The 26,180-nt window shown below is 46.3% G+C and overlaps 1 protein-coding gene across 4 annotated transcripts in view; it reads right to left on the bottom strand.

Moving 5' to 3' along the window:
• Nucleotides 1-915: 915 nt before the first annotated feature.
• Nucleotides 916-26,180, bottom strand: part of Eif2b3 (eukaryotic translation initiation factor 2B subunit gamma) — a 63,372-nt gene continuing 38,107 nt past the window's right edge. For all 4 annotated transcript variants that reach the window (XM_032899785.1, XM_032899782.1, XM_032899795.1 and 1 more), the window contains 6 exons: nucleotides 22,512-22,639; nucleotides 20,791-20,981; nucleotides 18,347-18,424; nucleotides 16,344-16,492; nucleotides 5,291-5,394; nucleotides 916-1,078 (listed from right to left, as the gene is read on the bottom strand). In XM_032899785.1, the coding sequence (XP_032755676.1) occupies nucleotides 1,026-1,078; nucleotides 5,291-5,394; nucleotides 16,344-16,492; nucleotides 18,347-18,424; nucleotides 20,791-20,981; nucleotides 22,512-22,639 (703 nt within the window). In that variant the 3' untranslated portion in view covers nucleotides 916-1,025. The remainder of the gene's footprint in view (nucleotides 1,079-5,290; nucleotides 5,395-16,343; nucleotides 16,493-18,346; nucleotides 18,425-20,790; nucleotides 20,982-22,511; nucleotides 22,640-26,180) is intronic.

Genomic DNA, 26,180 nt, shown 5'->3' with positions numbered 1-26,180 from the left:
GGCCTTTCGGTTGCTAGGCAAGCGCTTGTTTTTTTTTTTTTTTAAATATTTATTTATTTATTATATACAAGTACACTGTCACTGTCTTCAGACATACCAGAAGAGGCATCAGATCCCATTACAGATGGTTGTGAGCCACCATGTGGTTGCTGGGATTTGAACTCAGGACCTCTGGAAGAGCAGTCAGTGCTCTTAACCACTGAGCCATCTCTCCAGCCCAGTTGTTGTTGTGTTTTTTTTTTGAGAGAGAGGGTCTTAGATAGCTTAGGCTAACCTTGAACTCAACTAAGTACCAGAGGATGGCTTTAAACTTTTTTTTGTTTTAAGATTTATTTATTTAGTTATTTCATATATGTGGGTACACTGTCACTGTCTTCAGACACCATCACCAGAAGAGGGTATTGGATCCCATTACAGATGGCTGTGAGCCACCATGTGGTTGCTGGGACTTGAACTCAGGACCTCTGGAAGAGCAGCCTGTGCTCTTAGCTGCTGAGCCATCTCTCCAGCCCTGACGGCTTTTAACTTTTGATCCTCCTGTTTCCACTGTTTGCATGCTGGAGTTACAGGTACGTGTTACCACACGCTCAACCTCAGATGGAAGGTCCTTCACAGACTGGGGTGTGTTGACCAGTCAGAAAGTAGTCCTCAGAGGCCGCTGGACAGCTGCTTCCTGTCTGCAAACCTTGGCATACACGACCTAGCCCCCTGTGTGTACAGTGTGCCACTGTTCTCTGAAGATTCTACACAACCACAAACACACACCATCACACCTGGCGCCCACGTGCCACGAAGCTGGGACGGTGCCACCTGTGCCTTCGCAAGTCTTTGTTTCTTTTTGTTTTGTTTTCAGGGCAGGGCTGGAACCTAGGACCTTGTGCATGCTAGGCAAGCACTTTACCACTGAGCCACTCCTACAGCCTGGACATTCTTTTTATTGAAAAATAAATACAGAGTCAAACAGGTGGGCCAGCCAACATCTGTAGTTTTGGGGCCAAAAGGAAGGGGTCAGACTTGTTCAGGATTCAGATCTCCATGAGCTGGTCATTTCCCACGATCACCTCATTCATGCGTTTAGCTACAGAATAAAAAAAAAAAAGAAATGTTTTCAGCAAATAAAATCACTCTAGATCCAGCTGCCTCTAGAGATGACATGTTCCCGTCAAAAGAGCCTACGAGGGAGCATCTTCCCACACAAGGATGGAACTGACCCTGTATACCCAGCGCCATGGAAACTTACATGGCATGAGTATGGCGTGAAAAGCACCATTAAAAGACAAACAGCGTTTATATAGTTGTTTTGTTTTTGTTTTTTTCCCCCGACAGTCCTAGAATTCTCTCTCTGGGCCAGGTTGGTCTTAAACTCAGAGATCTGCTTGCCTCTGCCCCACAAGTGCTGGAATTAGAGGCATGTACCACCACACCCCCAGCTTTCTTTTTCCTTTTTAAAACTTATTGTATACAGTGAGCACACTGTAGCTGTCTCCAGACACATCAGTAGAGGGCATCAGATCCCATTACAGATGGCTGTGGTTGCTGGGAATTGAACTCAGGACCTCTGGAAGAGCAGTCAGTGCTCTTAACCCCTGAGCCATCTCTCCAGCCTCCTTTTTTCCTATAAATACATACTTGTAATAAAATTTACAAATCAGACCCAGAGACTAACAGCATGTGAATGTAGTCTCTCTTTCAAAATATATTATCCTACGGTGTTCGGTCTGTCTCCTGAGCTGCTGTGGGGTGCGGAGTGCTGACGTGGGAAGCTGACGTGAGAGAGGAGAAGGAAGGCTCTGGGCTAGAATCAGGTTCAGATCGGATCGCAAAGACGGCCTAGCAGGGGACAGTGCATCCGCTGCTCAAGGCTGAAGACACACACAAGCTTCAGGACCTGATTTTGGTTCCTGGAATCCATGTAAAAAGCCAGGTGTGGTGGCTCTTGTCTGCAATCCCAGCATCCCCCGCAGAAGACGGGAGGTGGAAACAGGAGAACCAACTGAAAACTCGCAGGCCAGCTAGCCTAGAGCACACCGTCTGCTAAAGACAGCAGGGAGCCCACCCAGAAACACGGAGGGAGGAGAAAACCAAGTCCTCAAAGTTGTCCTCCACACATGATCTGGGCACACAGCTGCACTCACACACACCTCAACACAAGTAAATAGGGACCCCAAAGGCTGCAATGGAATACAGTAACTGAGGCAAAGCCGAGGTGACAGATTCATCAGCCTACAAATGAAAGGTGCACTGCTAAAGTCAGCAAGAGTTCTTACCAACCAGAACTTGATCTACGTCAAAAGGGTGAAAACTTTGAGTCTCCAGGCCCACTTCAGGAGTTAAGTGACACCAGATCAACAGAGCAGAGGCGCACACTTTGCCGTTGCTAGTGTGTAGAATGCAGAAGCTCCCTGTCAGTCTCCCTGCTTCTCACGGCCACTGTGGCCATCTGCTACCTGAGGAGCTCAGGCGTGGCTGCCAGGGCTTTGCAGAACCCGAGAGTGTTTAGCTGGAGTCAGGAGTCAGGAGTGAAGCCCAGTGCTGTCACGAAGGGAGCTGGATTGCTATGTAAGCAGTGCTAGAAAGGGGCGTTGGTTAGACATCACTTACTATTGTTGCTGTTACTTTAATTTCATTTTATTGATAGTCTCATCATGCTTCTCTGGCTAGCCTGTCTCCTGGGACTCAGGGAGTGAGCCGCCATGTCTCGTGTTCCTACCGTCTTTTTAAGGACAGGGTCTCTCGATGAACTCACAGCTTGCCTTCTGGGCTAGACTGAGGTCTGCCTGTTTCTGTGCCGCAGCGCTGGTGTATCAGATGACGGCCACCATGCTCAGCTTTTACGTGGGTGCTGGGGATCTGAACTCAGGTCCTCACACTCACACAGGAAGTACTGAGCTGCCTCTAGGCCCCTAAGAAACAGGTCTCCAGTGCTACAATGATTTATTTTGTAGCTTAGGCTGACCTACAACACACTGGTAGAGGAAAATGGCCCCCATTCCTGTGGTGGTTTGAATATGCTTGGCCCAGGGAGTGGCACTGTTAGGAGGTGTAGCCTTGTTGAAGAAGTGTGTCACAGTGGGGTTTGGGCTTTGAGAACCTTCTCCTATTTGCCTTTGAAACAAGATACAAAACTCTCAGCTCCTCCAGCCATGCCTGCCTGGATGCTGCTGTGTTTCCCACCTTGATGACAATGGACTGAACCTCAGAACCTGTAAGCCAGCCCCAATTAAATGTTGCCCATTATAAGAGTTGCCTTGGTCACGGTGTCTGTTCCCAGCAGTAAACACTAACTAAGACAATTCCTAATCTCTCTGGAGTTGCTTTCCAAGTATGTGCGTCCATGCCTGGCTACTTTATTCATCAAATTAAATTAATTTCATAGTATGAGTGTTTGCCTGAATGTATGTATGTGCAGTACAGTACATGTGCACTTCGTAACCACAGAAACCGGAAGAGGGATTGGATCTCCTGGAGCTAGAGTTATAGGCAGTCGCGAGCTGCCGCGTGGGTGCTGGGAACTCAATGTCAATCCTCTGCAGGAATGGTCAAGTATTAAACTGCAGAGTCATCTCTCTGGACCCTTTGGAAATGGATTTCACTATGCTGTAGCCTTGGGTGGCTTAGCACTCACTATATGAATTCACCAATTCACAGAGATCTGCCTGCCGCTACCTCCTGGATGCTGGAATTAAAGGCATGTGTCAACATGCCCGATACTAACAAACAAACAACGCCCGCCCCCAACAGGCTACTGGCTGCTGCTCTTGGCTGCTCACGAGAACTGATGGTGAGACTGTACTACTGAAAACACCATACATTTTGGTCATGGTGCACAGAAAAACCAAGTTGTTATTGACCAGGAATCTTTTCCCCTCATGGCTAGCTGTCATAGAACTAGAAGGTGCTATGCAGGCTGCTAAGGGAAGGAGTTTATCAACAGTTCTTTTGTTTCCCATTAATTAATGTATTCACTTTACACCCTGATTGCTGCCCTCCGTCCCAGTCCCCACCTCACGGTTTTATCAATAATCTTACACAGCTGTGAGTCCCGTGAACTACAGTCACTGCCAGAGTGGCGAGAGATGCACACGTGTGCAACAGCAGCACAGATGTTACGCTTTCCACCTGTCTTCTTACACGCTGTACAACAGAGTAAGCTTAAAGCAGTTTACAGCCACACTTCTAAGGAGCTAAGAATGGTTCTCCAGGTTATGCCTGAAGACCTGCTAACCCCATTGCCAGATTAAATCTAGGGGATCATCTTCCTTAAAAACAGATACGGGGGCTGGGGATTTAGCTCAGTGGTAGAGCGCTTGCCTAGGAAGCGCAAGGCCCTGGGTTCGGGTCCCCAGCTCAAAAAAAAAAGAGAACCAAAAAAAAAAAAAAAAAAAAAAAAAAAAAAAAAAACACAAAATACAGATGGATTCCTCCTTGAAGTTCCTCCTACTTTTAGTTCCTTACTTTTGTTTGCTCTGCTTAAAACAAGCAACACACGCTAGGCAGTGATAGCGTGTGCTACTAATCCCAGCACTCAGGAGGCAGAGGCAGGTGGATCTCTTTGAGTTCAAGACCAGCCTGATCTACAGGGCAAGATCCAGGACAGCCTGTCTTGAAAAACCAAAGCTAGGGCTGGAGAGATGGCTCAGTGGTTAAGAGCACTGACTGCTCTTCCAGAGGTCCTGAGTTCAATTCCCAGCAACTACATGGTGGCTCACAACCATCTGCAATGGAATCTGATGCCCTCTTCTGGTGTCTAAAGACAGAGACAGTGTACTTACATAAAATAAATAATAACAAAAAACAAACAAAAAAAAACAAAACCAAATTAATCCAACAAAAACCAAACCAAAAAATCCCCTCCAAAACAAAACACCAAACAACACACACACACACACACACACACACACACACACACACACACACACAGAACAAAGCAGATGAGTGGTCACGGTGCTCAGGAGGCCACAGCACATTCCAGAACCAATGCTGCATGACTGGCCGCCTCTGCCATGCCCAGAAACAAATACAAAGTATTGGTGTGAGACAATATCTATTGTTACATTTTCAGACAATATCTATTGTTACATTTTCAGATTTTGACAGTATGGTTGTACATGTCTATGAGAAAACTTTTAAGTTATATTCCTAGAAACAGGACTAACATTGATAATTCTGTCAACTGCTCTCCAGAGAAGACTAAGTTTGTCTTCACTCGGAAACGGGAGCCTGCTTGCTGTGTTACCCACTAAGCACTATCTGTGCTAAGGTGACAGATAAAATGGCTTCCATGACTTACCTTTGGCTTCAATCCTCTGACCACTTCCAATCAAACAGTCCCTGATCTCCGCGCCCGCCTCGACCACGGCGTTGTTGCAGATGACGCTGCCATGGATGCTGCTCCTGAAATACAGCAGCCACGTTAGAGGACCCAGGCCACAAAACCAGCCAGCAAGTTCAGGCTTTTCTGAAGGCGAGAGCCACTGGTCAGTCCGACTGGTGGCTACATGACTCAAGTTATTATTAGAGGACAGAATGGCACATAGGGAGAACCTGGCTGTAGAGAATTTCAGAGCAGGGTTCCATTCATGATTCTTACAAGCCCTTATTTGACTTCTCCCTCTCTTCTTCCTCTTTGGGCAATGGAGACTAAATCTAGAGCATTAGACATGTTGGACAAGCCACTTACCACTAAATGATGTGCTTGGTTTTTATTTTTGAGGCAGGCTGGCCTTGAACTCACCATGCAGCCAAGAATGACCTGGAACTCTTGGTGTTTTGAGCCAGGGTCTCTCTGTGTAGCCCTGGCTATCCTGGAACTCAAGAGATCTGCCTGCCTCTGATTCCTGAGTACTGGGAATAAAAGTGTGCACCACCACTGCTCTACCTACCAAGTGCTCGGACTGTGAGCATATGCAAATACCCAGCAGCCAAGTCCTTTTTTTTTAAACTTTCTAAAATTTATTATATATCTATTAGTGTGTGTGTGTAGGTCAGGGGTCAGCTTTGGAGAGTTGATTTTCTTTCTATATGATAGGTTCTGGGTGTGTTCTGTGTCTGCCTCTCAAGTATTGTGTGCCACTATGCCAGGCTTCTAGCTTGACTTTAGTTCTCTAGGTTCCCAGGTCTATGGGTACAAGTTCCATTCAAACTCTTCTTGCTATAGGGTGGAGTCTGAGGCCGTCTGAAGGCTCTTCATCATGATCTTCTTATCTAGGATCACAGGACAAGTGTCACTGAGACCCGGAAATTAAGAATCTTCCTGATCAAGTGTGGAAACAGTGGGCTCCCACAGCTCCTACCATAGACTCTAGCTAAACAAAATGGTACTCATTAGGAGTGGGAGAAGTGTATATACATTCTAAGTTATTTGTTTTCTAGTTATTTATTTTTCAAGACAGGGTTTTCTGTGTAGCCCTGGCTGTCCTGTAACTCTGCATACCAGGCTGGCCTGGAACTCAGAGACCTGCCTGACTCTGCCTCCGGAGTGCTGGGATTATAGGCGTGTGCCACCATCACTTGGATCATTATTTGTTTACAACTCACTATTAATCTTAAATTTTATTTGGAGGGCCATGTAGGCCCTCAGGCTTGCACAGCGATATTACCTGCTGAGCCGCCTCACCAGCCAGAAAAGGTCTTAATTTTTTTTTTTTTTTGAGACGGGGGTCTCTCTACATAAGCCCTGGCTGTCCTGAAACTCACTATTGTAGACAAGGCTGGTGTCAAACTCAGAGATCTACCAAGTGCTGGTATTAAAAGAGCACACAGCACGCCTGGCAGAAAAGGTCTTTTTGAAAACCATCACCAACATTTATTGCACATCTACACCAGGTACTATGCTAAGCATTCCATATATTATAGCAATGAGTTTTGATGAATCTGGCTGTTTTATCTGAAAAGTCACCTGGGCAGTGCTGTTGAGGTGTTCCAGTGGGTAAAGGCACTTGCTGTGTAAACCTGGAGACCTGAGTTCAACTCCCAAAACCCATGTAAAAGTGGAAGAAGAGAGCTGGTTCCAGAAAATTGTCCTCTGACCTCTATATACCCCAACCCAACCCTGCCCCTGCCATGGGTACACACACACACACACACACACACACACAGAAATTTTAGAAATCAATGTAAAAACAGGAACATCTTTTGTCTTGGCCTCCGTCAGTATTTTTTAGTAGGTCCAGGATGAGAACCTTATGTTTTTTTTTTTTTTTTTTTGTTTTTTTTGTTTGTTTTTTTTTTTTTTTGGAGCTGGGGACCGAACCCAGGGCCTTGTTCTTCCTAGGCAAGCGCTCTATCACTAAATCCCCAACCCCGAACCTTATGTATTTAATTAGAGAAAATCTAAGTGATTCTCTGAATACCATTTTTATCTGATGCAGTAAAAATGGCACCCACATTTTACAGATAAAAGATCAGATTTAGAGAATTTAAACCATTTATTCCAAAACATGTAACAGGTAAATAACATATTTAAATCCAGTTTTGTCTGATACTAGAATCCATATTGTAGTTTTTTTGGTTTTTGTTTTCCTCCAAGACAGGCCTTCTTCAAGGCAGGCCCTGGGTGTCCTGGAACTGACTTTGTAGACCAGGCTGGCCTTGAACTCACAGATCCTTGTGCCTATGTCTCCTAGGTACTGGGATTAAAAGTGTGGGCCACCATGCCCAGTGGTATCAAGATTACTAAAGCTGCCTTATTTATATATTCATATGAGGTTGAGCCTTCAATGAGGATGGCCCACACCTACAGGATTCGCTGATGTCACAGGCAAGATGCTGGGCAGGGCTCTGCTACAGCACTACCAGTCCCTCGTACAACTCGAAAGCCTAGGGGTGCAGCTCATTCACATAAGGTGACTGAATTCTGCCCTGGTACTAGAATTCAGAGCAGCCTACAGACAATCATTGTGAGCGTGAGAGAGCACCCAAAGCACCAGGCACCTTCTCTGCATCAGACAACTTCACTGTAGAGGAGAGAAAAACAGGAAACAGGCTATCTATGCCATCTCCATCCCCAGGGAAAGTTAAAGCCCGTTCTTCTAGCAGGCTGAAGAGTCTCTGTGGGTGGTATGAATGGGACAAGTATTAGTTTGCTTTTTGGCAGTCTCAGGATACATTCAGTGGGTGTTCCACAAGGTACAATCCAGAACTCTGCAACTTGTCCAAATTGCAAAGAATTATAGTCAGCAGTTACAGTAGTTCTGGATGCTTGGGGAAAATTCCTCCAGAGGGCAATAAGGAAGGTACAGAATGCCTTCTATACATGGGCTCCAGAGACAGAACAGGTTTCTAGTGAGCTAAAGCAACAGCTGATATCTGAAGGCAGTAGCTTCCTACCAGCCGTTAAGATCCTAAAGGTATGCTCTAGAGCCAGGCAAAAGGTGGGAAGCTGTAGGCAGAGAGCAGCTGGCAGGAAAACCACCACCAGCGAGCAGACAGTCAGCTAGCCAGTGGGCGGGCAGTCAGTCAGTCAGTCAGAGGCACACAACAGCCAATGGGCAGCCAGAAGACAGTCAGCTAGCCAGTGGGCGGGCAGTCAGTCAGTCATGGGCAGCCAGCAGACAGTCAGCTAGCCAGTGGGCGGGCAGTCAGTCAGTCAGAGGCACACAACAGTCAGTGGGCAGTCAGCAGACAGTCAGCTAGCCAGTGGGCAGTCAGTCAGTCAGTCAGTCAGAGGCACACAACAGCCAGTGGGCAGTCAGCAGACAGTCAGCTAGCCAGTGGGCAGTCAGTCAGTCAGAGGCACACAACAGCCAGTGAGCAGACAGCAGACAGTCAACTAGCCAGTGGGCAGTCAGTCAGACAGTCAGCTAGCCAGTGGGCAGTCAGTCAGACAGTCAGCTAGCCAGTGGGCAGTCAGTCAGTCAGTCAGCTAGCCAGTGGGCAGTCAGTCAGACAGTCAGCTAGCCAGTGAGCAGTCAGTCAGTCAGTCAGTCAGAGGCACACAAAGCCAGTGGGCAGTCAGCAGACAGTCAGCTAGCCAGTGGGCAGTCAGTCAGTCAGCTAGCCAGTGGGCGGGCAGTCAGTCAGTCAGTCAGAGGCACACAACAGCCAGTGGGCAGTCAGCAGACAGTCAGCTAGCCAGTGGGCAGTCAGTCAGTCAAAGGTACACAACAGCCAGTGAGCAGACAGCAGACAGTCAGCTAGCCAGTGGGCAGTCAGTCAGAGGCACACAACAGTCAGTGGGCAGTCAGCAGACAGTCAGCTAGCCAGTGGGCAGTCAGTCAGTCAGTCAGTCAGTCAGAGGCACATAACAGTCAGTGGGCAGTCAGTCAGTCAGAGGCACACAACAGTCAGTGGGCAGTCAGTCAGTCAGAGGTACACAACAGCCAGTGAGCAGCCAGCCAGCCAATGGGCAGACAAGAAACACCCAGGGAGACAGGAGGCAGTGAGTGAGGATCCCTGGAAAGAAGCTGTGTCTGCAAAGGCTGACTGGGTACGACCTCAGTGATGTGGAAAGGTTGGAACACTGTAGGTTCACAGCCTAATTACAGGTTATTTTGGGCTATCTTTAGCTCTTGCACACCACCATGCCGAACCTAACATCCTGTGACTAACAGATAAAAACCTTTGTAATGCATTAACTTAACAAGCCGAGTTTCCAGTGAAGATTAAGGGCTGTCAGACAGCATTTAAGGCCAGAGCATAGTCCTAAGGTCTTGCTGTAACCTGCCTACCCCATGTAACCCACTAACATATTGGAAAAGTGTTTTTGATTCATGCCTTTCTTTGTTCTGTTACTAAAGAAAGTTCACAAGTGTTTACTTGGGGAGACCTAAATCTATGTTCCAAGACCATGGCCACTCATATTTGGCTCCAGAATAAACCACATCTTATTCCTTTGAGGTGAGAGCTGTTTCTTTTGTTGACAAAGACATAATTAAAGACTACTCACTGGCTCTATTGAATCTGGAAGTGGATGGGAATGGTTACTGTACAGAACTGTAGCTGGAATGACAGGTCAGATTTCCACAGCAACCCAGAGCCTGCTTTTCCTTCTGTCTAGCAGTTCTAACTCAGGTCTTTATGGGTCACCTTATCTCGTTTATGTGTAATGTGCTGTGAGGTACATAGATGATCACACAGAGATTGTAGGTGTGACTGGGAACAGCAGGGGTTGATGGGAAGGAAGCCCATGGCATCTGCTTAGCAGCTCTCACGTAGGTTTCAAGGTGAACACTGGGCATGACGCTTTCTTCTGACCACCTGTCTGTCTGTTCCTCACTTTCACTGCAGTTATCACAAATTGTCTTTAATCCCAGCAAAGGCAGATAGATTTCTGCAAGTTCAAAGCCAGCTAAGACTACATAATGAAACTGTCTCAAAAGAAGAACAAAAAAAAAAAAAACCCCAAAAACAAAAAAAACCCAACTGAACAAACAAACAAACAAAAAAACCCATAAAAACTAAAAGCCCAGACCACCAGGGAGGGCTGGCGTGTGACCCAGTGCAGCGTGTGGACTTTGGGCTCTGTTCTAGTATCATAATACATACATTATATATATTTTTATATATTTTGGTGTTGGAACTTAAAACCAGGCCCTACTGAAATTTTTCTTTCTTTTGTTTTTTGTTTTTACTGGCCTCAAATTCTGCCTCCTAACTGCTGGGATTAAAAGCATGCAATATTATCACCTAGCTGTTTCTTATTTTTCGAGACAGGGTCTCATACTGTAGTGCAGGCTGGCTTTAAACTTGAGGCAGTCCTCTTGCCTCTGCCTCCTGAATGCTGAGATTACAGACATGAACTACCACAACCAGTCTACCAATGTTACACGTAAGCTCTACCACTGAACTGTAGCTTCAGCCCAGAAACCGGGGATTTTACCAGAAGAACATGTATCTACCTGCTCATGCTATTGGTGGCAGAGAGGTAGGACTGTATCAACCTCTCTTAAGTTGTCAATTTTCAGCAAGAACTGTACTTTTCCCACTGAGCACCTAAGGAGGAAAGGTGAGTTCCTATAATCCTAGAGAACTGGCCAGTTTCTGCATCTTGGTATTAGTTATTCACACACGCACGCACGCACGCACGCATGGTCTTTAGTTCATTCTAGGGAGGAAAATAACACATACTTGTGTGCACATGTGTGCGTGCACTCCCGGGCATGTACTTCCTCAATTATTCCCTACCTTATTGTTATATATTTATTTATTGGGTATGTATACAGGTCAGAGGAATCGGCTCTCTGCTTGTATATGTGAGTTCTGGGGACTCAAACTCAGGTCACAAGCTTGGCAGCAAGCCCCTCTACCTGCTGAGCCGTCTTACAAGCCGGCTCTTCATTTAACGAGACAGGGTCTCTATTTGAACCTGGAGCTTACTGTGTCCAACTAGCCAGTCAGCAAGCCCTAGAGATCCCTGTCTCCATCTCCCCAAACTGGAATTTTAGGTGTGCTCTGCCTTGACTAGCCTTTTCACTTTATTTTTATTTATTTATTTATTTATTTATTTATTTATTTATTTATTTATTTATTTATTTTTTCCCCAGAGCTGGGGACTGAACCCAGGGCCCTGCGCTTGCTAGGCAAGTGCTCTACCACTGAGCTAAATCCCCAACCCCGCCTTTTCACTTTAAAGATGTATCTTATTTTTATTTATGTGTATGCGTGTGTTCCTGCAAACAAGTGAGGAGGTACCTGAAGGCCAGGAGAGGGTGTCAATAGTCACTGCAACTGGTGTTACAGGTGGCTATGAGCTACTTGACATGGATCATGGATATGAGGCAGGAGATTCAGTTTGCATAGTTTGGATTTGATCCCCAACATCACGTAAAACAGCCTCGCATTGGTATATCCTACCCTCCCACCCCCCCACCTGTAGACCTCCCTGGCTGTCCTGGGACTCACTCTGTTGACTAGGCTAGACTTGAACTTACAGAGGTCCGCCTGCATCTGCCTCCCGAGTGCTGGGATTATAGGTGTGTGCCACCACCACCTGGCTTTATCCCTTTTTAAAGGGTCGCTTTCTTGTCCTCTCTTTCCCCTCTGATACTGGAGACTGGACCTAGGCTCTTGCACATCCTGGGAGAGTACTGTACCACTGAGCTTCCTGACCAGCACTGCAATGGTTCTGAAAGAGCCAAGTGGGACTGATGGTCAAGCAAGCATAGGCTCCCAAGGTATTACACAGGCAGGCTGTGTATCACATACCTGATTTTAAGATGGTTCACTTTAAACTGAACATGGTGTCTTATACCTGCGATTCCAGCACGTGGGAGATAGAGGCAGGAGAATTAGAAGTTCGAGGCCATCCACAGCTAGCTACGAAATGAAATATAGGTTAGCTTGGGCTACATAGGAAAACTGTCTATAGCCAACCAAGCAATCAACGTGCTATTAAAGAGTTTGGAAAAAAGGAGACTGGAAGCTGGGCCTGGCAGTACAGACCAGTAATTCCAGCTATGTGGGAGGCTTAAGTAGAAGAAGTCAAGGCCCACTCAGGCAACTCAGCCAGACTGTCTTAATATAAAAAGTGAAGAGAAAACAAGGGCTGGAGAGACGACTCCGAGGTTAAAAGCTCATACCACTACTGTAGATGACCTCAATCAGGTCTCCAAAGTGGGCAGCAGTCCACAAGCACCTGTGACTCTTTCCTGGACTCAGAGGTCACCTTTGCTATACACATTATTAAACAGCAGTGACAAAACAGGCTAGAGATGGCTCAGCAACTAAATGCATCTGCTGCTCTTCAAGACCAGCCTGGGCTACATGAGACCAGGCTCCAAAACAAACACACAAACAAAATAAGCTTGCTGGGAATTGAACTCAGGACCTCTGGAAAAGCAGCCAGTGTCTTAACTGGCTGAGCCATCTCTCCAGGCCTGACAGTAAGGCTTTGACTAGATTTTAAAACGATTACATATTTATTTGTGTGTGTTTGTAGATATGTATAGACTCAATCATGTGTTTAGTGTGTGTGTGTCTGCCGGTATGCCATTTCTCCAGCCCCCTTTACTCCCCCCACACTTGTGTGTACATTTATGTTCATGAGTGTGGGCATGTTTGTGTTGACGTCAGAGGACAGCATGGACGTCAGTCCTTGCCATCTTTCTTCTAAACAGGTCCTCTGTGGTTCTTTGCTGAAGCCAAGCTAGCTGGCCTTATAGTTCCTGAGGATTCTGGTCTCTGCATCGAATCTTGCTGAAGGAGCACTAGATTACAGACATGGGCTATCATGTCCTCTTTACACGGGTTCTGAGATCTGGACCAAGGTCCTCAAGCCTGCACAGCTAGCGCTTACCTATCCTACCATCTCCCTAGCCCCTCACTAGACTTTTGATTCCTGAACATTGGCTGTCACAGAAAGTGGCAGAAAATGAGAAAGATAGGCAGGAACTTTCTCAGAACAGTCTCATCTGCACCCTTCCCAAGGTGGTCCCACAGTGTTTCTCTGGCCCTGAGGACCTTGGGCAGGAGCCCAACCCACTGCTCACAAGGTCTCTGCAGCCATAACTGCTGCCAGGAACAAGCACACCATGGAGATGAGAGAGTTCCTTCTAAACAGACTTAGGCCCCACTCTGACATTCAGTCCAGACATAACAAAAAGGCAATCAAAATTCGCACGTCTGCATTTTAATAAGCATTTTCAAGTTTATCATAAATAATTAAAACTAAGTGACCCCAAATAATGGGGAAAGGTTTATATGGGATATAAGATACCTGATCTTATCACCAGATGCTAATTTGCAGGATTGGGTAATCTCTCAAGGCCTTCCTGGTCATTAGTCCTGTGTGGTCCAATTATAGGTTTGTTTTTTGTTTTTTTGTTTTGAGATAGGACCTCCCTCTTAGTTTGGATTGGCTCTGAATTCAATGATTCTCCTGCCTCAGCCTCCAAAGTATATGTGTGTGCTCCCCCACCCCCTTTTTTGGAGACAGGTCTATATAACCTTAGCTGGCCTCAAATCCACGGAGACTCACCAGTCTCAGTGACATGTGGATGCTAGGATTCAAATTGGGGTCCTCTAGAAGAGTAGCCAGTGTCCCTAGGTGCCAAGCAGTCTCTCCAGCTCTCCCTCTTTTCTATTTTTTAAAGATTTATTCATTTATTATATATGAGTACACTGTAGCTGTCTTTAGACCAGAAGAGGGCATCAGATCTCATTACAGATGGTTGTGAGCCACCATGTGGTTGCTGGGATTTGAACTCAGGACCTCTGGAAGAGGTTTTAACCGCTGAGCCATCTCTCCAGCCTTCTCTCTTTTCTGACCAGGCTCTGAAGATCAGACTTGGGTCCTCCTGCCTGGAAGGGAAGTGCTTTATTAAGATTACCAGCCCAATCAGTCACTGTTTGAACTATGGACTGACAAGTTTTCTCCAGTGCTTTGTTATGAGTGGGGTAATACAGGACTATTTGGGCAGTTGAAAGATTGTTGATCCTGGGGTGCAAGGCCAGCTGGCCCATTTCACAAACAAATATTCATCTGAACTCCCCAGACAAATTCAGCCCAATAGGGGTTATACCATCCCTCCCAACCTTTTGATCTTATTCTTTGGACACAATGTAGCCCAGGTTGACTTCTAACTATGAATCCTCCTGCATCTGTCTCTTGAATGCTGAGAATCTGCTACTGTGGTGAGCCAGCCCGTGATTTAAAAAAAAAAAATTGTTTAAAAATTGTTTTGGCAGTTGGATACCTTAATCCCAGCATTAGGGAGGCAGGGGCAGGCAGGTCTTTGAGTCTGAGGCTATCCAGATTTACAAAGGGAATTCCAGGATTCCAGGATAGCCAGGGCTATACAAAGAAACTCTGACTTTACATAGACCTGGCTGTCCTGGAAGTCACTGTGTAGATCAGGCTGTTCTCTAACTCAGAGCTCTGCCTGCCTCTGCTGCCCAAATGCTGGGATTAAAGGTGTGTGACAATATGCTTGGCTTGGCTTCATTTTATTTTATTTTGAGACAAGGTCTTGCTATGTATCTTATGCTGACAGTCTTAACTTTGAATTCTCTTACCCTTGGCTCCTGGAGTCTTGGGTTACAGGAGTGTCTAACTACACTGCTGAGGAACTGTGCTTATAATGTTTTTAAGTCCAGTTTCAGCAAACGTTTCTTTTGTTGTTTTGAGGCAGACTCTCATGTATTCCAGGTTGGCTTTGAATCCCTGTGTGGTTGAAGATGCTCTTGAATTCCTGATCTTCTTGCTTACCCAATTTTTGTGATGCTGGAATCAAACCCAAGGCCTTGCACATACATGCTAGACGAGTGTTCAATAACTCTATCCTTCATCCTGTATGTCGTACTTCTACTTTCAAGTTTTTAATTTTCATTTATGTGATGTTTGTGTGTAGTATGCACACATGTGCATGTGCATGTGCCTGCAGCAACAGAGCAAGGCATTAGACCCTCTGACGCTGGAGCTATGGGCAACTGCAAACTGCTAGACCTGGGTGCTGGGAACACACTTGGGTCCTCTGGAAGGAAAGTAAGCATTCTGAACTGCAGGGCCACCTCTCCAGCATCCAGCTTTGGACTTTAACAGAGTTGGACGTGTTATAGGGATTGCTCTGCTCTATCGTGCTCAGCCTTATTCCCTTGAGATGAGCTCTCACTGAACCTGAAGCACTGTTCCAGCCAGGCAGGCTGGCTATGGCGGGCTCTGGACCCATCTGTCTCCCCATCCCGGTGCTGCAGCTAAAGTCACATGTGGCCGGGCCTGGCTTTTGTGCGTACTGAGGACTCAAAGTCAGGTCCTCACACTTGGGTAGCGTGTGTTCTTACCTATGGAGCCATGTCCTAAGCCCCAGGTGTGTAGTCTTTGAGTGTGAACTTTGTAGATGATAAGGTTGTGTCATGATGTCAAAAGGTTGGGCATACCTGAGAGTTAGACAGTTTATCAGCCGGGCGTGACTGCAGCATTCAGGGTCTGAAGCAGGATGCTTATGGGTAGGAGGCCAGACTGGGCTACATAGCAAGTTCTAGGCCAGCCTGGGTTAAAGCCAAAATGAAGCTTGCCCTCAAAGCACAGCATGTCCACTCCTCCTGTGCCTCTGCCTCAGGGAGGCCCTGGGATATTACAGGGGAAGTGACACTTAGGCACTGGCACAATGTCACTGTAGCACTGGGAAGGGCTCACTATTGTCGGACCCCAAGGAAGAGTTCTCAGCACTTTCTCACAGGAGCACCGTGTTGTAGTGTGGGAGGGTAGAAGTGATATTCTAAGAGTTCACGTCATTGCGGAGGAAAAAAAAAAATCAAACTCCAAAGGCACCAAGCTTCTTCCTTCCCTTCCCTTCCCTGCCCTTCCTTCTGGTCGCCAAAGCAAGCCCTTCCTGGGCTTAGTGGAACCGACAAATCTTCTAGGGCTACCAGAAGCCTTATTCAAAAAGGCACAGAGGGAGACATACCCTTCTTCCACGGTGACAGAGTTCATGAGAAGGCAGTTGGTAACAGTTACTCTGTCTCTGATGACACAGGATGAGCCAATGACAGAGCGTTTAATAGATGACTTCTCTCCAACTTGTGTATCTGACCCGATAAGGCTGTCGGCTCCAATCTGTGAAGGCAAACAGAAAACCATCTCATCCAACTAGAAATCACCCTCTCATCCTTTGAGCTGGCATCTGATGGGATCTTCTCATAGAAATAACTTAGGGTAGATGATTAGCAGTATTTCTCAAGATCCAGTGGACCAAACGGCGTTCCTAATACCAGCTCCAACTAACAATGAAGCGTGGGCCCTCCTCTGACAAGAAGAAAAATTGAACGAATCAACATATGTGTGCACTTCCATATTTGTATACTTAGCTCAGGTTGGCCTCCATCTTATCCTCTCGCCCCTTCCGAGTGGCTGATGGCAGGTTTAAGCTAGGCATGGCGGCACACTTTAACCTCAGCACTAGGGAGGCAGAGGCAGGCCGGTCTCTGTGAGCTGCAGACAACCTGGTTTAGCAGTCAGTTCCAGGACACAGAGCTACATCAAGAGTCCTGGCTCAAAATTCAAAACCCAACCAACCAGACAAACACGTTACTATTGTGAACAGCCTTTAGGTGTGCTCCCTTGAATGGAGTGCTCAAACTGGGAAGTCAGAGAGGAGCCTCTGAAGGCTCCTGTTCTAGGCCAACATCACATGGACTCTGTTTATAGATAGGGTCATTACTTGCACTGGAAATCGTTGTCCTCTTTTTATTCTGAGACAGGTCTTACTATGTATCCCAGGCGGGTTTGGAACTTGCAAACCTCCTGTCTCAGGTCCTGCTGCTCCAATTATAGGTATGTAATGCCATGCTGGGCCTCAGGAAGTCTCTTCCTCTTCGTCTTCTTTTTTTGGGGGTAGAGGACAGAGGGAGCAGGATCTCACTATGTAGCCCTGGATTCCTTGGAACTTTGCTATGCAGCCCAGGTTGGCCTCAAACTTACAGAGCTCCAATCTGCCTGTGTCTGCTGAGTTCTGGGAGTCAAGCATGTGGCAGCACGCCTAGCTCTTTCCTCCTTTTCACTGCCTTTGGAGACAAGGCCTTACTATGAAACCCTGAGCTTGTCTCCTCCTGCTATGTATCGAAGGCTAGCGCAGAACCCACAGTCCTCTTGCTTTAGCCTCCTGAATGCCATGGCTGCAATGTGCCACTACCTCTAGCTTTAGGAACTCTTCATTCGTGTGCGACACTGGAGACGGAACTCTGAGAGTCCCCAGGCTAAGCAGCTGCTCCTCCACTAAGCTAGAACCCCAGCCCTTGCTTCTACTTTCTGAGGCCAGGTCTTTCCCAAGACAGCAGTGCACCCGGCAGGAGAGCTCAGCCAGGCTTTGAATTTGGGATCTTCCCGGCTCAGCTGCTTCAGTGGTGAGATTACAGCTGTACGACCACATCTGCTAGGAAGACTTCGTCTTTATACTTTGTGTGTGTGTGTGTGTGTGTGTGTGTGTGTGTGTGTGTAGATGTGTGTGTACATGCCGATACATGTGTAGAAGTCAGAGAACAGCTGTTGAGAGTCATTTCTCTTCTCCCACTGTGAAAGTTCCAGAGGTAAATTCAAGTTGCCAGGCTTAGTGGCGTATGACATCCACTGAGGCGTATGACGTCCACTGAGGCACATGACATCCACTGAGGCACATGACATCCACTGAGGTATGTGATGTTCACTGAGGCATATGACATCCACTGAGGTATGTGACGTTCACTGAGGCATATGACATCCACTGAGGCACATGACATCCACTGAGGTATATGACGTTCACTGAGTTACCTTGCCAGCCTAAGAAGTTTGCTTGAATGAGACTCTACTTTAGAACCAAGATGGAGATGGGGTTTCCCTTGTGCTAACAGGGTCTAGGGTTAAAGGGCTCCAATCTAGATTGTCAGCAAGCCCCGGTGCCGGTCTCATCTGTGTCCTGCTTACACCAGCACTTACCAGGTGTTTGTTGGCAATCTGGGCTGATGGATGGATCATTGATTCCTCAGGACAAAGAACAGACAGCAATTTGGGTACCTTGAGGAAAGAAGTTTGGTTAGTAAAGACAAGAAAACATCTAAAACACTTTAGGTAGGTAGAGCTCAACACCCAGTCAGGGACGGGGCTCTCAGCCATGGTTGTATCAGCCACAGTGCACAGGATGGGACTGCTGAGCCTGCCTAAGGCCTAGACATTCTCCTAACATTTCGTGAGAAGAGAGGTCAAATGGGCATGAACTACTAAGAGTTCTGCCCAGAATCATTCTGGGTTCTTCTGGCTGCCTCCTGGACTACTGTGGCCATGTACCATGTGAGGAGAGGGACAATGTAAGAGAAACTTACAATCAAGACTGATCCAGAGAAAGAGTCCATGTCCTTCCAAAGAAAACGAGAAAAGGTTTACACTACTCCTGCTTAAGGATGAAAGGTGAAAAGCAGGTTGAAGGTATACGGAGTTGGCCGCTTTAAACTACTTAGAATGAATCCGTCTGTGATTGTAGCACACACAGCACCACTCAGTTGCGCCATCACCCATCACCGTATATGATGCCTGTGCTAGCTGGGGAGGTCTTGCCGGCACTGGTTACAGTAGCATTCCAAGACTGACCAAGCCCAGCCATGAGATTCCCCTACAGCATGCAGCCATGGGCTGTGGATCTGTCTGCTGTGCAGGCCTAGCCAGTGCATTAGAGGATGCTCCCCACCTCAGCCTATTTATAAACCTGCTTCCAGACCAGACTGAGAAAACCCCGCTCTGAGTGAATGTGGGCACCCTGTGTTCTTATAGATCTCTGGTTTGGGATTCCATGGATTTATAAGCGATCCATATAGAATGCTGCTTATGGTCAGGACCTGAGGTACACCCATCAGTCAGTATGCGTCTCTAATCATTATTTAAGACTGGGTTTCTGAGTAGCCCTGGCTGCCCTGGAACTCACTATGTAGATCAGGCTGGCCTTGAACTCAGAGATCCACCTGCCTCTGTCTCCTAAGGGCTGGGATTAAAATCTTGCACTATTAACCTGCTTACTATCAGTCTTTAAGATTCAAGAACCAGGAAATCTCAATTTTTGATGATATTTTAAATATTTTTCTGTATCTTATCCTACTTCCCACCACAGTTATACCTCCCTGTGACAGTTTTCAAAATTTTGCCAGGAACAATGCCAGCAGCTAAACTTTTTACGACCTCATTCAAACTCTCTTTTCTTATTCTCAATGCTTCACTCCACCCTATGTTCCTTATATTCCCTCTCCTGCACTTGTAAGACTGTGAGGAACCCTCCAGGCCCTCGGCCTTCTCCGCCTGCCCCTTCACTGAGACCTGGTTTATTTTTTTTTTTTTTTTTAGTAATTGTTTGCATCTTAGTTTTTTTTTTTTAATATTTATTTATTTATTCTATGTGTAAGTACACTGTAGCTGTCTTCAGACACACCAGAAGAGGGCATCAGATCTCATTACAGATGGTTGTGAGCCACCATGTGGTTGCTGGGATTTGAACTCAGGACCTCGGGAAGAGCTGTCAGTGCTCTTAACCGCTGAGCCATCTCTCCAGCCCCCGAGACCTGGTTTATTTTTGAGGAGGAGATTCCTCGCTACTGTGTATTCCTCTCCACTCTCCCCTCGACTCCTTCCTTGGCCACTCTCAATTCTTCCTTCCCTCTCCATTCCTCCCATTCTTTTTCGTGTTTTAAAAATTCAGTTTACCTTAAACAACAACAAATGATAAATCCCCGCAGGGTTTCACTGGCCCAGTTTGGTTCTGAACTCAGTATGAAGCCAACAGGACCTTGAAATTCTAATCCTTCAGCCTCTCTGTCCCGATGCTGGGATTACAGGCAGAACATCCAGTCTGTGCAGCACTGGGAACTGAGTCTAGGGATTCCTGTGTGTTACCAATGGGCCTATATTTTCAGCTATATTTCTGCTTTCTTGAGGAAGCTTCCTCTGTGTATTACTTTACCAAGCTACATGGTTAAACAATATTTATCTGTTTTATTCTTTTTATCCCGAGACAGATCTTGCTATGCTACCCCAGGCAGACCTTCAACCCAAATCACAGGTGAGAGCCACCATGCCCATCCTGGAACTTGCTCCACAGCCCAGGCTGGCTTCCACTTTGCACGTCTCAACCTCCTAGAGCTGGGATTGCAGGATATACGGTCACGTCTGGCTTATCCGCTCACTTAGGGAGTAGTTATTACACAAATGTCTACCCTGAACCAGACAGGAGAGCTGCTGCATCCACGACCAAGAAGCCAATCTTCCTGGAGATCTCGCCCTTCCTTGAACCCACTGAGTTCCTGTCTTGCTCAGCTTCAGGCGTAAAGACCGTGAACGTTACCATATCCTGAATGGAGGCTTAAGACAAAAAGCTGGGTCTGGCTAGGGCACATTCTCACCTGTCTGTTGGCTTCCATGTAGAGTCCCAGTGTGCTTACTCGAGAGCAAAGTCCTTCCTTCATGATGTGGACATAGCAGCGAACCTGTGATCTAGACAAATCTTCCCACTTGTCTCTTCGAAAAGCATTCCAGCAGGCATCATAGGGAGCCAAGGTCAGAGTGTTGTCTTTTTTTATAAAACTGTAAATATCTTCAGAGCAAACATCCAAAGTAAATAAAGAGAAAGGTGGCACAGGAGACACAGACTGAGTTAGTTTTCTTTGTGTTTGGACAGGGTCTCCATGCACAGTGCTGAACAGCCTGAAACTCAGAGATCCCCCTTCCTCTGACTCCTGGCTGAGACACAGTCACATTTTAGAAGTACGTATAACTAATATTTCTTCCCTTGAAACTCATCAATAAGCTTGGACCCCGTGGAAACTTAATTACAACTAAAAAGACTAAATCAGGGGTTGGGGATTTAGCTCAGTGGTAGAGCACTTGCCTAGCAAGCAGAAGGCCCTGGGTTCGGTCCCCAGCTCCGAAAAAAAGAAAAAAAAAAAAAAGACTAAATCAATTTTAAAAAGACTATGCATTGTCTTATATGCTTGAAGTGTAAGCATCTTAAAAATATTTTAGGTACTATACTAACGCTTGAGAAGAGGCTCTAAAAGTTTGGCTGGGCATGGTGGCGCCAATTAATCCTAGCACTCAGGAGCCAGAGGCAGGTGGATCTCTGAGAATTCGAGCTAGTCAAGGTTACATAGTGAGACCTGTCTCCAACAACAACAACAACAACAACAACTCAAAAACCCCAAAGAAGGCAAAACCTAAAAGTAATAGTCACGTATTACCAGGAAAAACAAAATGATGGCCTCTGTAAATCATGAGAGCACACGGCATGTATGAAGGCTTTAGTGTCCAGGGGTCTCCATTACATCAGGATGCTGAGCTAATGTCAGACCACATTGTTTGGAGCCACAGCAACTACTCTAGTCAACCATCACAACAAACCTTAGAGGCCTTTAATTCTGTGGAACAGTGACTGGAGACTGAGATCTGCTCAGGTGGCAGCTGGTGTTAGCAAGAGGCAGCTGTCAGAGCCACTGTGCTGCTGAGGCACTGACTGCAGCCATCATGACACAGCATCTCTGTGTGCTCCTTGTTGATAAGACCATGGAAGAGCCTAGGACTGGGGCAGGGACAAAGAGATCTGGGAACAAACGAGACAGACTTCACTCCAGATCCAGTAGCAGAGACAGTCTGGTTGCCCTCTGGCTGTAATCGTATACTTTACCCCCTTCCATTCATTGACGGAAGACGGTAGATTTGCCTACACCTGAAGAACCAGGAGACTGATGAGGAGAGTCTGAAGACTAGTGATTCAGTGGGGAGCTAATCAAACAGGCTATAGACTAAACAATGGGGCATACGCTTCACTAGCCTGTCCCTGAGGAGTGCAGGGACTGACTTTGCCAGACCAAGAGCATCAGAGTCCAGGGAGTAAGGCCAGCTAGTCGGTTTTCCCTATAAACCAGAGAAGCATTGGCAGTCTTTTTTTTTTTTTTTTTTTGGTTTTTTTTTTCAGAGCTGGGGACCGAACCCAGGGCCTTGTGCTTCCTAGGTAAGCGCTCTACCACTGAGCTAAATCCCCAGCCCCAGCATTGGCAGTCTTAAGGTGAGCATCTTTCTAAAGGTCCTTCCATCCCTGCCCGTCTACTGCACCAACGCAAAGACCCACCTAAAGACTTGGGCTCCTTTTTCTTTAGATCCTCTTCTTTGTCTTCCTGCCTTTGCTGTGAGGAGGCGGAGGAAAATTGTTTTCTTACTAGGTATGGAATCAGTTCGCTTCGGATAGAAGTGATTGACCTAAAAAGAAAGAGTGGCCAAATATAAGAAACCTCACGGAATCCTCTTGGGTTAGAAATTATTTGCACTCAAGAAAAAGCCAAAAACTTAGATTTTCTTTATCAGTTAAGACTCAGAATGGGAAGAATATGAGAATTCCTCCTCTTGGTCAAGTCAGAAAAGTCTTCCACAAGCTCCTAGCTACACGGTATGTCTGTGTGTGCACACATTTACACACGTATGCACGAGGTCTATAACACGGCACGAGGTCTATAACACGGTGCCTTGATTCCTCACTGGCAACAGTGCATGAGAAAGTAGACTACTATGTTTGCGTGCACTGTGTCTGTGTGTGCATGTATGGCATGTGAGTATGCACATGTGTTGTGCACAATGCATGCAGAGACTGGGGTTGATATCAAGTGTCTTCCTCTATCATCTCCCACCTTACTTTTTTGTTTGTTTTTGAGACAAGGTTTCTCTGTGTAGACTTGGGTGTCCTGGGACTCACTCTGTAGACCAGGCTGGACTCAAACTCACAGAGATCAGCCTGCCTGTCTCCTGAGTGTTGGGATTAATGGTGTGTACCACCACCACCACCACCACCACCACCGCCACTCCACCACCACCACCACCACTCCAGCTCCACCTTTTGACTTAGACAGTCTGTTATTAAACCTGAAGCCCACTGTTTTAGCTAAGCTCACTGGTCAGTGAGCTTCAGAAAGACATCTGCTTCTGCTTCCCCATTACTGAGATCACACACATATATCTATCTGTACCTAGCTTAAAACACTTCTTTTTTAAAGTTTTCCTTTATTTTATGTGTACGGGTATTTTGGCCAGAAAAGGGAGTAAGAAGAATGGCCAGTCCTCCTGCCTTAGCTTTCTAAATACAGGAATTAAAGGCTCAGGCCACCAAGCCTAGTGTCTTGACAAATTTAGAATTCATTCTTATCACTGAGAGTCCCTGCACAAACCCTGTATTCCTATCCACTCAGAAAAGTGGCTTCTGTATATTGTAACAGTTGCAATAACCTTATGGAGATAAGGTTAACCGACTCTAATACTAACTACATCAACTTAGACCGACAGAGGACAAGATCGAAGCTAACTGCACAGAATGACTCTGAGAGAGGAGCAGTGAGCAACTGGCCACTCTGGATGGCTTCTCATCTGCCTTTTCTGGTTCCCAGGGAGCAGGCTTCTTCTGATGGTATCAACACAGGATGCCGGGGGCTGCAGACATGGCGCATTTGCCTGCCTGGATTCCATCCCTAGGACTCACGCAACAGAGAGAAGCAAATCCTGCAAGTTGTCTGCACACATACCAGGGTATGTATGCTCAAAAGAGGGCACATACATACAAGCACACTTAAAAAACACATACTCTACATACATGGTTTTTGTTTTTTTGTTCTTTAAAAGGACAACAGGTTGTTGGGTCTAATGAATGTTTAAAGGGGGAAGAAAGGACTTGATTTTTGGTATAGTAAGCTTTTAAAAACCCTGTCTTTAGTGTGTGTATGTGCGTGTGTGCACACTGTGTATGGAGCCTTTGGAAGACGGTTCTTTCCTTCTACCACACAGGCTCTGGGAATTGGATGCAGGCTTGGTGGCAAGTACCTGCTGACCCCAAGTGTGCTCTTGATCTTTACTTAGCAAAGAAAATGAAGGTGAGGGGCTAGGGCAGTCACACATCTTTTTTATATGTCAACTGCTGTCTAGGCTTTGGTAACTGCTATTTCTTTTCCCTTATTTTTTTTAAGATTTATTTATTTCTATTTCATGTGCATTGGTGTTTTGCCTGTGTGAGGGTGTCAGATCTTGGAGTTGTAGACAGTTGGGAGGTACCGTGTCGGTGTTGGGGATTGAACTCGGGTCCTCTGGAAGAGCAGCCAGAGCTCTTAACTGTGGAGCCATCTCTCCAGCCCATAAATGATGTTTTTAATACCTAAAAGAGGGCTGGAGAGATGGCTCACGGGCTGGAGAGATGGCTCAGCGGTTAAGAGCACCGACTGCTCTTCCAGAGGTCCTGAGTTCAAATCCCAGCAACCACATGGTGGCTCACGACCATCTGTAATGAGATCTGATGCCCTTTTCTGGTGTGTCTGAAGACAGCTACAGTGTACTCACATACATAAAATAAATAAATAAATATTTAAAAAAAACAAAACAAAACAGTAGTTTAAAAAAAAAAATACCTAAAAGAATTATTAGTGATGTGGGCAGAAGAAAGAGAGAGGGAGAAGAAGCAGGTTAAATAGGTAGGGGACAGAGTGTGGAAGTGACTAATCGGTTATAATACTGAGAGATGAGGTGGGTGGGAGTGTGAATGGCACCATAACTCTCATTTTTGCTGAGGTACTTGAGCCCCCACTAAAAGAAGCTCAGCATGCTGACACAGGACCACACACGACTGTAAGGAAGAAGGCGAGAGAGACGCAGAGGCCGAGGAGGGTAAGGGAAACCATGGACCCTGGAGCTAAGCAGTTCATGGTCTTTTGTTATTTTTAAAGGATCAAGTCAAACATCTTTGAACAATTCTGTGTAAGCTGGGACACCCTGTATTGAATTTCAATGGGACTTTTCTCTTTAATCCTTTGATGAAGATTAAAAATTTCCATATGTATACAAGAATCAAACAACTCTTATTCTTGGGCTGTTTTGGAGGGGTCCATTCTTAATGCTCCACATCAATGCAGACAGCAAATACTCCCTGGCCCCTCCCCCAGGGAAAGAAGTCCCTTTTGAAGAAGCACAGACAGCTGAAGGCTCTCTAGGGCCATCATGGATCAGACAGAACTGTCACCGCAGTGGGCGATCGAGCATGCCTTGGCACAGTCCATCCCAGGCACCTGTGTGGTGAGCCATCTGAAAAGACCTCAAGTTGTTCTGCACTGCCGGGTCACTGTCACTCCTACTGGGGCTCAGTATCAGGTCGGTTCCCACATCTTGCAGCTCACAACTGTGCTGAGGACTGATACAGGGCTACTGTGAACCATGGTGAAACGCTTGACCTTAGGCCCAAAATAAAGGCTACCACCTGACTAGCTGAGTAGGACAGGAAAGTGATTTAAGGCTCTGAAACCAAACAGGATATAGTACTCCAAGCACCCGAGGGCTGCAGGGATATTCCACTGTACCTGGGTAGACTATCCGTTTCAAGATATCACCCACGTTGTGTCTAGGGCCACGTATATAGTATTGTTTTGGGGTTTTTATTTAGACAAGGTCACTTGCCCTGTGGTCTAGGCTGGCCCAGGATTTACAATCCTCAGGTACCCACCTCCCAAATGTTGAGATTACAAGCATGAGTCACCACACCTGGCTCAGTATACTTTTTACTGAAATTTACTATTTTTTTATGCATTTTTTTTTCTTTTTTTCAGAGCTGGGGACGAACCCAGGGCCTTGCACTTCCTAGGCAAGCGCTCTACCACTGAGCTAAATCCCCAACCCCCAAATTTACTACTTTTTAAAATGTGCACCTTGGTTCAAGCAACTCTGAGAGATGTAGGCAGATGGGGAAGGGAACAAGATGAGGGGATGAGTGTCTCTT

Source organism: Rattus rattus, chromosome 1 (assembly GCF_011064425.1).
Source record: "Rattus rattus isolate New Zealand chromosome 1, Rrattus_CSIRO_v1, whole genome shotgun sequence".
NCBI lineage: Eukaryota > Metazoa > Chordata > Mammalia > Rodentia > Muridae > Rattus > Rattus rattus.
This window is presented reverse-complemented; position numbering and strand designations above follow the sequence as displayed.